Source organism: Lissotriton helveticus, chromosome 6, assembly GCF_964261635.1.
Source record: "Lissotriton helveticus chromosome 6, aLisHel1.1, whole genome shotgun sequence".
NCBI lineage: Eukaryota > Metazoa > Chordata > Amphibia > Caudata > Salamandridae > Lissotriton > Lissotriton helveticus.
Window position 1 is genome coordinate 932,223,665 of NC_136067.1, and position 14,095 is coordinate 932,237,759.

The window sequence follows — 14,095 nt, forward strand, 5'->3', positions numbered from 1 at the left end:
TAATAAGAACTTACTGGTATGGCCATTCCTTCTATAAGGTGGATCTCAGCACCGAATCTTTAGAGAAGGACTTTCTCTTTAAGACCCACTCCCCCACCCACCGTTCCACCCAATGCCTCTCAATGCTCAAGGGCATGCTGCACCGTACCCTTTACATTTTTCAAGACCCCGTCTGTGCTAGGGTTATTACCTCTAGAGTGAACTAGAAACTGAAAGCCTCCCCTACTGACCCCATTTACATTTGAGGTCAGCTCCCACCTGACTCCCTGGTTGTTACTACTGCCCATAAGAGGGCCAACTCTCAGGCCACTAGTAATACTTCTTCACCTGCTAAAGAGATCAGATGTTCAGACGCTGCAAGTAATAGGGTGGAAGCACATTCGACCAACCATTGGCGTATTGCGGATTCTGTTTGGCTGCTCTCGAGGTATGACCGCACCCAGTTGGATGAGATGAAGGAGCTCCTCCAACATCTCCCAAAGGAGCACTGAAAAACTGGTTATGAAATCGTCTCTGAGGGGGAAACAGATCTCCAATACCACTTTTTGCTGCGCATTAGATGTCAGAGACACTGCCTCTAGGGGGATTAACTCTAGTGTCCTCTTTCACAGGCACGCCTCGCTCTGAATCTCCGGCTTCACGCCGGAGGTCCAGCAGATCCTGCTTAATCTTCTGTTTGATGGTCAGCATCTATTTAGGCCGCAGGTAGACCAGACGCTAGGATAAAAATCGGCACATGTCTTTCCCTACCTGGACGACTGGCTAATCAAGAGTGCCTCCCCAAAGCAATGCTGCAAAATCACACAACTCACGATTAACCTCCTACACGAGTTAGGGCTTACAATCCATGCTATGAAATCCCACCTTCAACCCCTCCAGATTCAACCCTACCTGGGGGCAATTCTCAACTCAAGAGGTTGGCATGGTCTAGCCAAATCCTGCCCAGATCCAGTCCATTCAAGCACTGGTCCCTCTTTTCCAACAAGACAGCCAGGTCACAGTCAGGACGGTCATGCTTCTCCTTGGCATGATGGCCTCCTGCATTGCGTTTGTACCCCATGCCAAGCTATGTATGCGTCAATTGCAGGAATGCTTAGCACAACAGTAGTCATTGGGACGATCTAGTGTCACTCTCTGCAGTGGTGGAACACCAACAGCCTGTTGCAAGGGCGGTCTTTCCTCTACCCAGTTCTGCAGAGACCATTACAACAGACCCCTCCCTTACAGGATGGATTTCACACTGACAGAATATGTCTTTCTAAGACCAGTGGGAGCCCAGACACCAGGGTGTCCAAAGGTCTACCTGGAACACTTAGCTTTTCACTTAGCATTGAAGTCTTTTCTACCTCACCTTGCAGGCAAAGTTGTTATTGTATGGACCAACAATAAATAACCATGTATTAAACTTCGCATCCAGGTTCCCAAACCCACAGTACAACAGCAATGCGGATGAAGACAGGAGAGCCCCGTGGCCTGGCTAAAACATCCGGAGCTTTGCAGGCTCCTTTCCCAAGCCCCGGGTCCCAGGAGGGGCCCGGGTGAAGTTGAATGAGGCGCTGCTGCGGGCGGGGCTCTCACACGCCGAGGAGAGCCCCGCAACCTCCAGAGAAGAGCAGGAGAAGTCCGGAGCCGCTCCGCAAGGATCCCCGGTGATTGTGGGGCTCTAGCAGCAACGTGGGGGCCAAGGGGGCCCAGGCCTACCTTGGTGGGGGGTGTCGAGGCACATTGCCGGTGCCCGCCCCCGGTGACAGTGCTGACTTTACAGGTGCCCCGTCTGGCAGCGGGCACCTGCGACGTAGGACCAGACTCTTTTGGGCACCAGAGAGCTGCACCAGCGGCGGACTCCCCTGCCCAGCCCCCAAGGAGTGGGGCTGGGCTCTGACTATTGCTGCACGGTCCGGGCAGAGGAGGGGGGCGCCCAGGTGCGCCAGTGCCCCTTTAATATTGTAAAGTTGGGGGGCATCTTGTACTTCCGCGCCCCAGAGGAAGGGACGCCAGGGTGTGCCAGCAACCCTTCATTATTGTAACAGATTGGGCATTACTGAACCGGAGAGCCCCGGGAGAGGGGACTCTAACGTGACCAGAACTGGTGTTACTCACGCTTGTACCCTAGTGCCCAGGTTTATGCCTAATGTTAATTATGGTTTATGCCCCATCCTATCAGGAGTGTGCCCAATGTATACATGCTGGTGCTTGCTGATTGTTACCTATGCCCCACATTGGCTATATACCGTGTATCCACCCTGCAAAGGAGGCCTACCCATTCATATTTTAGGCCCCGTTCAAATTAGGGTATGTGTAATGTAAGTTAGGGTTGGAGATATTGCAATCAGGCTCAGGTGATGTCCCCTAACTAGCAAACTCTAACACCTACACTGAGGGTTTTGGGCAGAAGGTGCTTTCATGCCTAAGGCTACGCGCAAAGTTATGTCTATGCCCAAAATCAGGATATGATGTGCAAGTTCTACCATGTTTGCCCTGCTGTGATGCCGCGTAATGTACCTTCATGCCTTGCAGTCGTGCCTCTGGTGTAGGCCCCATGGTTTCACGCTAACGAAATGCCTTCATGCTAGTAATGTTTTCATGTTCTGATGCGCCATGTTTATACCTAAAGCTGCCTTTATGTGTGTAATCTAATGGGACTTAGGCCTACTGCAGATGTTCCTGCCTAAGGTGTTATGCTAATATGATTTACGCCACAGGTTCCTATGCCGAATACTACTGTCATGCAATGATGTTTCCGTTGCAGGTGTTCCGGCATAATGTCACGCCCTGATGTTTTATTGCAGGATTGAGGCCGAAGGACTTACCTTTATCCTTTGTCCTTTCTGCGATGGTTCTGGCAGCGGTCCGATTGGCTCTGCCATGTAAATAATCCCCCTGTAAATATTGCCTAGGCGCCAGTTGGCGCAGTATAGAGATTACTGTGATTACTATTGTGTGTTTCAAACAATACAAAAGTTATTCTTACACAACATTGTGTTGCGTCTCTTTTTGGAGTGTGCCTTGTGTGTCGTCTGTGTGTACTGCGTGGATGCTTTACACATGTCCTCCGGAGTTTGGCCCAGCCCGCTCTGCACCCCGCTACCCTATTTCTAACAGCCATACACTAAATTATTCCAATTTGTAATGTTGTTAAAGGAAATTATCTTGGAAGAGAACAGCACATGAATACCAAGAGAAAAGGTCATCTGATAGTGACATTATTATCATTGTGAATGTTATTACTATTCAGATTTTAAAAGCGCACGGCTGCCCCAACTGAGCTCCACAAAAATAGCATAAACAGATAGGGCAGGAGACTGGCAGTTAGAAAAGCAAAATCTTAAACTGCTTTTTGAACTTTATAAAAGAGATGTATAAACACAGCTTCGAAGGGAGGGAATTCCATAAGTAAGGACCCAAATAGGCAAAAACACCCTCCTTGCCTGTCCGCTTGAATTTTGGGGAAAGCTTAGATATAGCTGTGCCAAATTTCTTATGGTTTTGTGCATGTAACACATTGCCTTATACTGAATACACATATCTAGTGGGAGGTGGGTTAAGTCCCGAAAATGGTAGGAGACCAAACTAAATTTTGGAAGGTGGTAAAGAAGAAGGCTGCTGCACTGTGTACTGCCTGCAATCTCTTTGTTAAATATTTAGTAGCACCCAGATAAAGAACATTACTGTAATCAAGTCTTGAAGTAATCATTGTTCTATGAGAGGACAAACTCTAAGTGTACATGCACGCTTCTACGCCGTGAGGGCAACGGCCATCCAGCTGTCCAGATCCCGCCATGAGGGCAACGGCACGGGCATAGTGTGGGACTCTGCTGCACACGCCGGATCCACCGCAGCTGAGGGAGAACTACAGCTCCCAGCTGCCCCGGTGCAACAGGGTGACGCAGACGCGCCCGGAGGCCCTGGAAAACACCGGAACGCCTCTCGCCCCGCGAGTCGCGCGCGGGAGCGACCGGGAGAAGCCCGGGACAAGGGCGGGACAGTCTATGACAGTCATAGACAGGAGGAGACAGGGCAGGGCCCTAGACTCTGTCTAAATTGAGTTGTGTCCTCTGGAGACCTAGGACAGTGATATTTGGTAAAGTTGTCATACAATAGAGTGGATTGACAACCTAAATATTTTGTTTTTTTGGCTGTACTGTTTAGGACATATAACCTGCTTTACTTCCTCTAAGTAGAATTAATCTAGGAACTAGGAAAAACTATGCCAAGAGCCACGAATGAGAAATTTATATTGGGGGTAGGCCCAATTGATAACTACCTGGTAAAGATGGTAAATAAAATTAATAATGATAGGAGGGTCTCCCTAGGTAGAGGGAGCCCACTTGACCCCGCTCAAGATTCTCTGACCCCTCTGGAGGATCCACCAGAGGTTGCCACCCCTGAAATGGGTCCTGCAGTGGCCACAACGGTGGAAGCCCAGGTTCACTCTTAGCCCCATTTAGAAATTTTAAATACATCAATTGTTGACAATGAGGAGGCTCTGCCAATCACTAGACCTGTTAGAACCTGCAGGAAACAACAAAGCAAAAGGGGGGGGAAGCACACAAAAAGAAGGGTAGATACCTCCTTACCAGCTAAACACACCACTGATGAGTCTACTATATTACAGGAAGAAAGTAATGTGGCTAATATTAATCTAAGCCCAGACCAATTTGCCCTACTAGTTCGCTCTCTGGAAGCCAAGATTGAAGCAAAACTAGAAGAGTATGTCCAACCCCTAGTGCGCAAACTCGACAGTGTCACTGCCGAAGTAAGCTTTGGTTGATAGTGAAAAACCTACCGGGAAGGGTACAGGTGGGGTAGAAGCAGGAAGTTAGGGCTGATAATCAGCAGCAATCCTCTCAGCACAGAATTAGAACTGACCCAGTTACCCCGGTTCCTACTACAGTAGTGAGCGTAGTTACACGACCGAATTTAGGGCCTGATGGTACATCTAGTAGCAATCCCGTTAAGAGAAGTAAATTTATGAATCTTCCGCCGGATTGCGCCCCCTACGTAGTAGTTTTAACCAATGTCCCACCTCCTGATTTGCACTCGGCCCAGTCATCTGAGGAATCGCATGATTCCCTCAAAAATAAAACTGTGTCGTGGTTGAATATGAGGTGTGGTTTCCCCATAAAATTTACTTCTGAAATTATATCAACTAGAAGGGCGAACTGGATTGGCCCCTCTAGAAAGACGTGTAGCGGGGACTGCATAATTGTAAATTTTAGACACCCACAACATGTGGCTACAGTTTTGTTAAGGGCAGCCTCTATGACGTACGATGCCAATAGTATTTGCGTGCGCCCTCTTGGGTTCTTCTATAATCACCTAACAAGAGCCCCCCCACATAGGGCGACACTGAGACCATATACACCTGTCGAGTCTCGGACGCCATGCTTATCGCAGGGATCTGGTGGAGAGAATCATTTTAAATATGGGCCTAATATTGTCACACACAATAGATTTGATGCACTCTCTGGACTAGAGATGTGCGATTGACGGGAGGTTGGTGAGGGTCTGGGAGATGAGACCCCCCTAGATCTGGTCTCCTCGGTACCTGAACATACTACATTGATTTCTTACAATACATACTGTAATCCCGCAACTGTGTGCAATGCCGAGGGGGAAAAGGTTAAGATTTTAAGTTGGAACGTTGCTGGGCTGCGTTCCAAGAGAGATGATAGCAATTGGTTAAACTTTGTTAAACAACATGATATTGTTGCTCTCCAAGAGACATGGGACAAGGCCTGTGATTTTTGTATGTATAGCTTTACATCGCATTTTGTCCCTGCGTTGAGATCGTCAGCAGGGAGAGATAGAGGGGGCCTCGTGCTATTGGTCTCTGTGAATGTAAGAGGGAGAGTTAAAAGGGTAGATTGTGCCTCCCATAATTTTCTTATTCTGGAATTAAGCCTGGCTAATAATACCAAATTAATTCTAGTGAACTGCTATAATTCGCAGCAAGGGGATTTCCCAAATGAGCATTTAGTTTGGTTGACAGATTTTTTAAATACCTATAAGGAAAAGCAAACCACTTTTTGCCAATATATTTTGTTGGGTAATTTTAATGTGCATTTATGTAGTCAGAACTGTCAATTAAATGATAAAGATGGACCAGACTTCACATCCCCGCAGCACTTCGAGCATAATCACAAGGGGGAAGCACTGGAGAAACTCTTGTCTAATAATGATTTGTTTGAAGCAGGGTTTTTTTATAAAAGTACCCGTGTTGCCACGTATATAGGTAGGGATTGTGAAACAATAATTGACTACATATTTCTCTCGTCAGGACTTTTAAAATACGTAATCTCTTATAATGCTATACCTTCTTTTTTTAGTGACCACAATCCTGTGGTGATTGAGTTAGTAAATGGTTTTTCTCTATTAAATAAAACTGTTTCGCCACAGGCTGTAGTTGAGGTTAAAGCCAAAGATCAGGGGAGGAGGGTAAACTGGAGTAAGGTTGTGCCTGAGGATTTTTTCAGTACCATTACAGCTAAGGCTGCCCAGGAACTAAATATCTGTGGAGATCCTCTTTTTAACGGGGAGGATGTAATAAGCTCTTATGAAGTTATTTGCTCTCAAGTGGCAAAAGAACTTACGTCCAATTGCCGAGCAGCTAAAAATAAACCGGTAATGGGCTGGTTTGACCATAAATGTACTAAAGCCCATAACCTTCTTAAAAAGGCTCTTCACGATCAACACAGGAATAAAGTTCTGGTTGCCCAGCTTAGGAGAGAGTACTCAAGAGTAGTTCAGGCACGGAAAAACAAAATTAAACACGATACATGGGCTGAGCTTATGGATAAAGCAACCCTAAAAGATAGTGCCAAGTTTTGGTCTATTATTAATACCCCCTTGTTTTCCTGTAATCAAAATACTGTCTTAGAACTAAATATTGCAGAGGAGGACTGGTTGAGCCACTTTGAAAAAATCTATGGAAGTCATCTAGAGCTGGAAACTTTTGTGGCCCCAGCCTCTGAACCTCCCGTTATACCAGTAAGGTTTAACATAGCTGAAGTTGTCAAAGCAATTGAGAGCACAGCAGGGCGAAAGGCACCAGGCCCGGATGGGGTACCCTCAGATATGTACAAGGCAAACCCTACGTACTGGGCAAATATTTTGACCAATGTCTTCAATACCTCGGCCAGTGTAGGATTCCCTAAGTCATGGTCTCGTTCGATAATAATTCCTGTGTTTAAGAAGGGTCAAAGGGGAGACCCTAGATGCTATAGGCCTATATCTTTGCTAGACTCCTCCATTAAAATCTTTGGGAAGGTCATTCTAGCAAAGATAACAGGTTGGGCTTCGGAGAACAATATACTGTCCGACGCCCAGTATGGCTTTAGAGCTAGGAGGAGCACGGAGGACCAATGTCTGAACTTACACCTAATTATAGCTAAATACACGAAGGCGGCAAGAGGCTCTATTTTCCTGGGCTTTATGGACCTGTCCACGGCCTTTGATCTAGTCAATAGATCAAGGCTGTGGACAATGCTCCTGGAGATGGGCCTTGATGGGCCCCTTGTGTATTTTTTGGCTGAGCTGCATAAAGACCTAAATGCCTCAATTAGGATGACGAACGAGGGAAAATGTATGTCAAGTTTTAAGTCCGGCAGAGGGGTGCGTCAGGGATGTATCCTGGCCCCATGTTGTTTACGCTGTATGTGAATTCGTTGGAGGCAAATTTGTTAACAGCCACCCTTGACATCCCGCGCATGGGAGGAACACCGATCCCGGTGCTCCTCTATGCCGACGATGTTGTCTTATTAGCAAGGACTCCGCTGGGCCTACAAAGATTGTTGGACTCTTTTGGGGTTTTTATGAAAAGCCTGGATCTGGTGGTAAATAATGGCAAATCGCATACCATGTCGTTAGGTGTTTCAAAAAACAATGTCAAGACCTTTTACTGTGGTAGTGAAGTAATCACCAGAGTGAAAGTATTTACCTATTTGGGAATAGTTTTTGATGATAGGGGAACATGGTCCCTGCAGCTTTCAATAAAGGTAAACGCAGTGAGAAGTTCTTCTGCTGCAGTGTTAGGATTCGCTAAAAGATTGGGGGGGGAAACCCTATGAGGCGATCCTGGCAATTTATAAAGCCAAGACCATCTCAATTGCAAGGTATGGGGCAGCAATATGGGGGTTTACCAAACCCAACCCCATTCAAACAGAAGAAAACACATTTTTACGGTTCCTTCTAGGCCTTCCACAATCCACAGCTACCCACTCTGTCCATCTTGAGTTGGGGATAGGATATATATCAGATATAATTAAAATAGCCCCTATCCTGTTATGGATCAAAATTTGGTTGAATTCGAATCTTTCCCTAAACCACAAGATCCTAAAGGACTGTATTAATTTAGATAACATGAAGGAAATCCAGTGGTTGTCCTATATAAAAACGTCAGCTGTGAATATGGGGCGCCCTGAGATTTTTTCCAATCCAGAATCTTTATGTAAGGCTGATTTAGCGTGGGTGAAAACTAATTTTACTAAGCTAAGCGAGGTAGAGCGGGAAGCAGTAGAATTATGTAAACCGTCGGTCAGGGGCCACCTCCTGGTTATTTTGTCATTAGCGATGCCTCCTTATTTGTCCATTGTGACTAACTCTTTTCATAGATGGCTATTGACAAAATTTCGCTTCAACCAAATACATATGGTATTATGGGATTTGCAGGGCTGGAGTAGGCTCGAGGACGCTGCTCCGTGCAAATGTGATGATTTCTCTCCCCAAGACACCTTGCATTTTATGTTTTTTTGTCCTTTGTACCGCAAGGCTAGGAAAAGGTTTATTTTCCCATTATTGAAAAAGATGAATTTTATTCAGTGTAAACCTGCTTTACTGTTTTTACAACTGTTGGAAACCCCCGAAACCATGTTTAGTGTTGCCAGCTTCCTTGCTGCGTCTGTTAGAAGCAGGAGGGTTAGACAGGATGCTGCACAGGAAAGTTAATTCTCTTAATATAAGTCTAGGTATACTGTTTACTGGCTTTAAAAATGGAAATGTTTGTTAAGGATTTTTTAATGTCCTTTGTACTGTGTTTTAAATTGTATAACATTTTTTTAAATATTTTTAATGTTTTGTATATGTAGAGCATACTTTTATGATTTTAATTAATCGAATAAAGTGGTTTGATTTGACTTGACTATGAGAGGAAACAGGTAAAAGCCAAAGTATTTTCCTCAAACACCTGAGAAAGCCCAAATAACAGATCACCACCCTGGTGATTTGCTGGTCCATGATAAGCTTATCATCAAGCCAAAGGCCTAGGTCCTTAATCGCCTGGCTTGGACTAGGGCCAGGCCCCAGTTTGTTTATTTAGCAATGAGAGCCCCAAAGTTGGGAATGATTGCCAATCAGTAAATCTTCAGACTTGTTCCCATTTAGTTTTGAAGAATGGTTCCTCATCTAGGTCTCCAACTTGACCGGACAGGAATGTAGGTCAGCTGGACTGCGGCCATCCTTTCAAATTAAAGGCACAATAATTTGAGTGCCATCAGCATAAGAAAAAAAGCATAAGGCCATGCACTTAAACTATGTTTGCCAGCGGAAAAACTTAGATCTTGAACAAAATGGGCTCAAGGAGGAGCCCTGAAGAACCCCATACAGTAGAAAATGAGTCAAAGATGTCTGCACGTTAGAAGAAACTTAAAAAGAATAGTCTTGTGAAAAAGAAAAGAGTCAAGTCAACGCCAGGCCTTGGAGGCCCGGATCAGCTAGCCTGTGTAAGAGTACCATATGGGGAAACGGTATCAAATGGAGTCCTAAGATCCAGCAGGATAACAGCATCAGCACCCCCTCTATCAAGCTGTGATCTGAGATGCTCAGCTATGCCTAGCATAGTTTCAGTGCTATGTTTTGACCTAAATCCTGATTTCAAAGAATGTAAAAGCATGTTAAACTCCAAATAATCCGACAATTGTTGATTAACATACTTTTCAAGAGTCTTTGGAAATGTCGAAACAGCGAAATAGGCTACGAATTAGCCCAATCTGTGACTTCCAGATTAGATTTTTTGAGTAGTGGTACCACACCACCATCGCGTGTTTCCACCTCCAGGGTACTAAACCCTCAGTATGTGAAGGTTTGAGTAGATTTACCATAACTGGAGCAAACGTCTGACAAATGTTTCTCAGATTCCCTCCTATTAGTCTGAAACGATAAGAAAACCTAAAGGCTTACAACTTGACTCTCTAATATTAAACAGCTCTAAATGAGCAAAGGGTTTGTTACCAAATAAACTAATAGAAGAAAACATAGAAGTGAAAAATGAGCTACTCGCCTGTTTCAGCAGTTACATCTACAACTGCTTTCCGAGCCACTTCAGCAGAAACTTTATTCATGCGGTATGCCTACAACAAAGGCAAACAGGTTAATTCATTGTTTAGAAATATCAGATAACACACAAGATAAACTGCTTGGTTTGTAAAATGAGCAAAATTGTCACGCCCATTTCATGGAGAAGCCTCAATACAAAAATATGATGAGGTTTCTCTGGGAGAGAAGTGGAATAGTGGCACGGAACAGTTACTGCTGAACAGCATGGTGATCAACCAAGTATTCAAACACATGAGAAAAATCATAGTGACTGACCTCCTTATTTGCATGTACACATGATAAAGCAAAGTGTGCAAAACAACTTTATTTCTGCACACATAGTAAATGAACTGGAGGGAACACCGCTGTCTACTACCAGCTGCATAGCAGCATTACATGGCTGACAGTCCCTCACTGAAGTCATCACTGGTACCCTGAAGTAGCAAAAAGGTATTGCCTTAATTATCTCTCAGACACAGATCCTAGCTGGGACAGAAAAACAAATCAGTCCCTTCAATTAATTTTGTCCGATACCAGTCCCTGGACACCGTCCTATCTGCATTTTAGACAGCCAAACAATCCACCATCACCTTCAACAAAGACCTCTCATTCACCCCTGAATGCAGTGCAGTCTTAACAACCAAAAGCCCTTTATTCTATCAAGAAATCCTCTCTTATCCGATATCAACAAAGGAAGAGATTTACCAGAGCCAGCATAGCCCCCTAAGCTTGATTATTGTAGCTCACTGCAACTCGGTTAACCAAGTAATTATCAATAAATCCTTCAGAAAAAACAAACCACCAGGCTCATAATCCACAGAATAGAAAGGCAAGTGACACCATTGCCAAGACCTCCATTACCATAACTAAGACCTCCATTACCTTCGCTTCTCAAGAAGGCTCAGTATAAAAACAATCTGCCCTACAAGCATGCTGTGGAAATCCAGCCCTTATTAACCGCAAAACTACATACTGCAGTGCGCAACCTCCAGCCCTATCATCAGGAAATAATGACGATCTGGTCATCCCACCCTCTGACAAATCATGTCAGTGCAGAAATAATTTCAGCTAATGAGGCTCTACAAACTGGTACACACTCGCAGTCTAAGAAGCGTTTCACCACTACTGCAGGACACATTGTTAATTAGCTACCTCGCGTGTCATTCCTCTCCCTTTCCAACCACCCAATTGAAAGTTTGAACACTTCCATTCCAGAATACACCTCAATACCACTCCAGTATTGGGTACTGAAAACATATGTCAAATAAATACGCTTATGAAATACTCTCTGTACATAAGTGTTTCCGTATCTTGCAAATTTACTAAACCTTAGACAGTAAAGGGCCTGCCTTGGGAAGAGCGGGGGGGGGGTGGCTTGTCTAATACTAATTAAAGCCAATTCCCAGAGCCTAGCTCAGATCCACAGTGGTCACAATACTTTAAATCATGAGGCCGTTTAGACCTTACTTCAAAAGAAGATAATGTTAAAATAATGTTGTATCTAAAAAAAAAAAAAGGATACCAAGCTTACCAGGTGTTCCAGGCCATAGTCTGCTTGAGCAACACTTGTGCTGCTGAATGTGTTTGTTTCAACTATATCAGCTCCAGACATCAGGTACTCCTGCAATAACAAAGAGATTCACAATTCAATCAGTTCTTACCCTTTTTCCTTCACACACATAAGACAGCACTTTTCATGTGCACCAACAAGGCTTGCAAGAGAACCATTTCCCAGGCTGTTTTACATATTACGTCCTGATGAAATGAGAATTGGATAAAAGGGCACTGTTCTGTATTGGTCTATAGCTGTCTATAAGGATGTTCTCGCCCCATAGATAACAAAAATGTTCTGGGTTATTAAAACCAAACAGAACGAAAATAACAGTGGTTGGTACAAGAATGCTCCTCCAGCAACTTCAAAGGCATGAGAATTTTAGAAACAGAAACACTACTAAATAGCCTTACGACAAATCTGGGGCCAGATGTACAAAGATAGTAATAGCGATTTCCTAATTGGGATTTCCTCAGAATCACAATTAGGAAATAGCTATTCTTAAAGTATGAAACTTTTGAGTTTTATTAGCGGTTCCTAGTGGATCGCAAATAGACCAACCTAATGCAAATTAATGAAATGGATTGTAAATTTGTAATCCACTAAGATACGCTGCCATCATAGGGATGGTGGCCTGCTGAGGTCAGCAGACCACCATGTCTGTGATTGCTTTTAAATAAATCAATTAATTTTTTTTTTATGTAGCCTGTTTTCCTTTAACCCCTACCGTGCTTGCGTCGGCCAACTGCTGTCGCGAGCACTACCTCGCTAGTGCAGCGCACGTCCATTGGTCGACGCAGCCCCGCCCACTGATTAGAACTCCCGCACCATGGCGGAATTTGCGCTGCGGTTTAGGAGTTAAGGAAAATGGGATGCGTGTAAACGTTTAAGTGTCTTCTTTTGGCCCCCCCTGATCCAGCGCATCCACTGTTCTGCGAGACATTTAGTAGTGGGCTTTAAAAAGTCCTACCACATGCATTTTGCTTTCATGGAGCGTGCGGTTACGCGCACATGCATGAGCGGAGGCGCCATCACGCGCACCACTCGCGACCGTTTTTTTCCCTTTATCGCGCGTGCACACACAACTCCCGCTTCTCCCTCCCCCCACCACATATCGCGTCTCGCGGCCGCTCGCTCGCAGCCAATGCTTGTTTTATCATCATAAATTAGCCAATGCACCATTCATACACGAACGGCAGGGATTGACCCAAACATGTTGTTTTTTTAAATAAAAAAAGTATGGGGACCTGTTTCTTTTGAATTAAAAAAAAAGCTGCCTGTAGTATCGTTGCTTAAATGAACAAATTCCCAGCACACTTCCGGTAACAGACATCAGTGAACATTTAGCTGTCTGAAGAGGAAGAGTTACTTCTGGGCGTGTGAAACGGGAAGCTTAAACCGACGGAACACCGGCAGTAGTGTGGCTGCGCCGCTCGCGATTGTTTACCTGCTCTGCCCAGCAGGGCCCAGTGCGGCTGCCCTCCTCTCTTCCAGGTGCTCGCCGGCGTCCTGCCCTTGGCGCAATGGGAGGCTCGTTCGCATGTCCCTTCCCTTCATTTCTCTCCCAATCTCTGCTGCCGCTTCTCTCTGGTTGGGAACCGCAGGAGGAATGACAGGGGCTGATCGTGTGTTATCATCACTCGCTGGCAAGTCATCATTGGCTTGATTCTCTACTGAATGCGCTTTTGTCTTGAGGATTTGCATTGTGCTGATGGGAGGCGACTGTTTAATGTTGATTATGAATAGCAATTCCCGTGAGCTGTGCCTGTCTTAGTGGCAGTGCAACTGCGGCGGTTTATGACCAGAGTAGGCAGCGCCGCGTCACGTCTAGAAGCTCTATGTTTATTTTGCTTCCTCAAACAAAACTTAACTCGCTCTGGGCCAGTCGGTGTACCCAGCTACGGGTCTCGACTTCTTGATTCTGGGCAAATCACTTAAACTACCGGTGCTTACATAAAAAGAAGCGTTTTCAGAGCAATAGATCTTGCATTTGAAAGAGTTTAAGCTATTTGTATTGTAAATGACTTCGCTTTTGGGACCTTATAAGTATTTAGTTATGCAACACAATTTCCTTGGTGAAACAACACTAACTGTTGCATGGCTAAACACCTATAAGGTCCCAAAGGCGAGACCTATTGGCTCTGCCAATGCTTATTAAGAGCAGGCACTGGTCCATGGGACCACTGCCTGGTCATAAAAAAATATTTATTCAACCATTCTCATACCGCCAAC

The 14,095-nt window shown here is 44.9% G+C and overlaps 1 protein-coding gene across 1 annotated transcript in view; it reads right to left on the reverse strand.

Annotated features, from left to right (window-relative positions):
* MTR (5-methyltetrahydrofolate-homocysteine methyltransferase) overlaps positions 1 to 14,095 on the reverse strand; it is a 454,402-nt gene that overhangs the window by 382,108 nt on the left and 58,199 nt on the right. Inside the window, exons 3-4 of the mRNA XM_078648574.1 lie at positions 11,843 to 11,932; positions 10,277 to 10,346 (exon numbers count right to left, since the gene is read on the reverse strand). Coding sequence (XP_078504700.1) covers positions 10,277 to 10,346; positions 11,843 to 11,932 — 160 coding nt within the window. The remainder of the gene's footprint in view (positions 1 to 10,276; positions 10,347 to 11,842; positions 11,933 to 14,095) is intronic.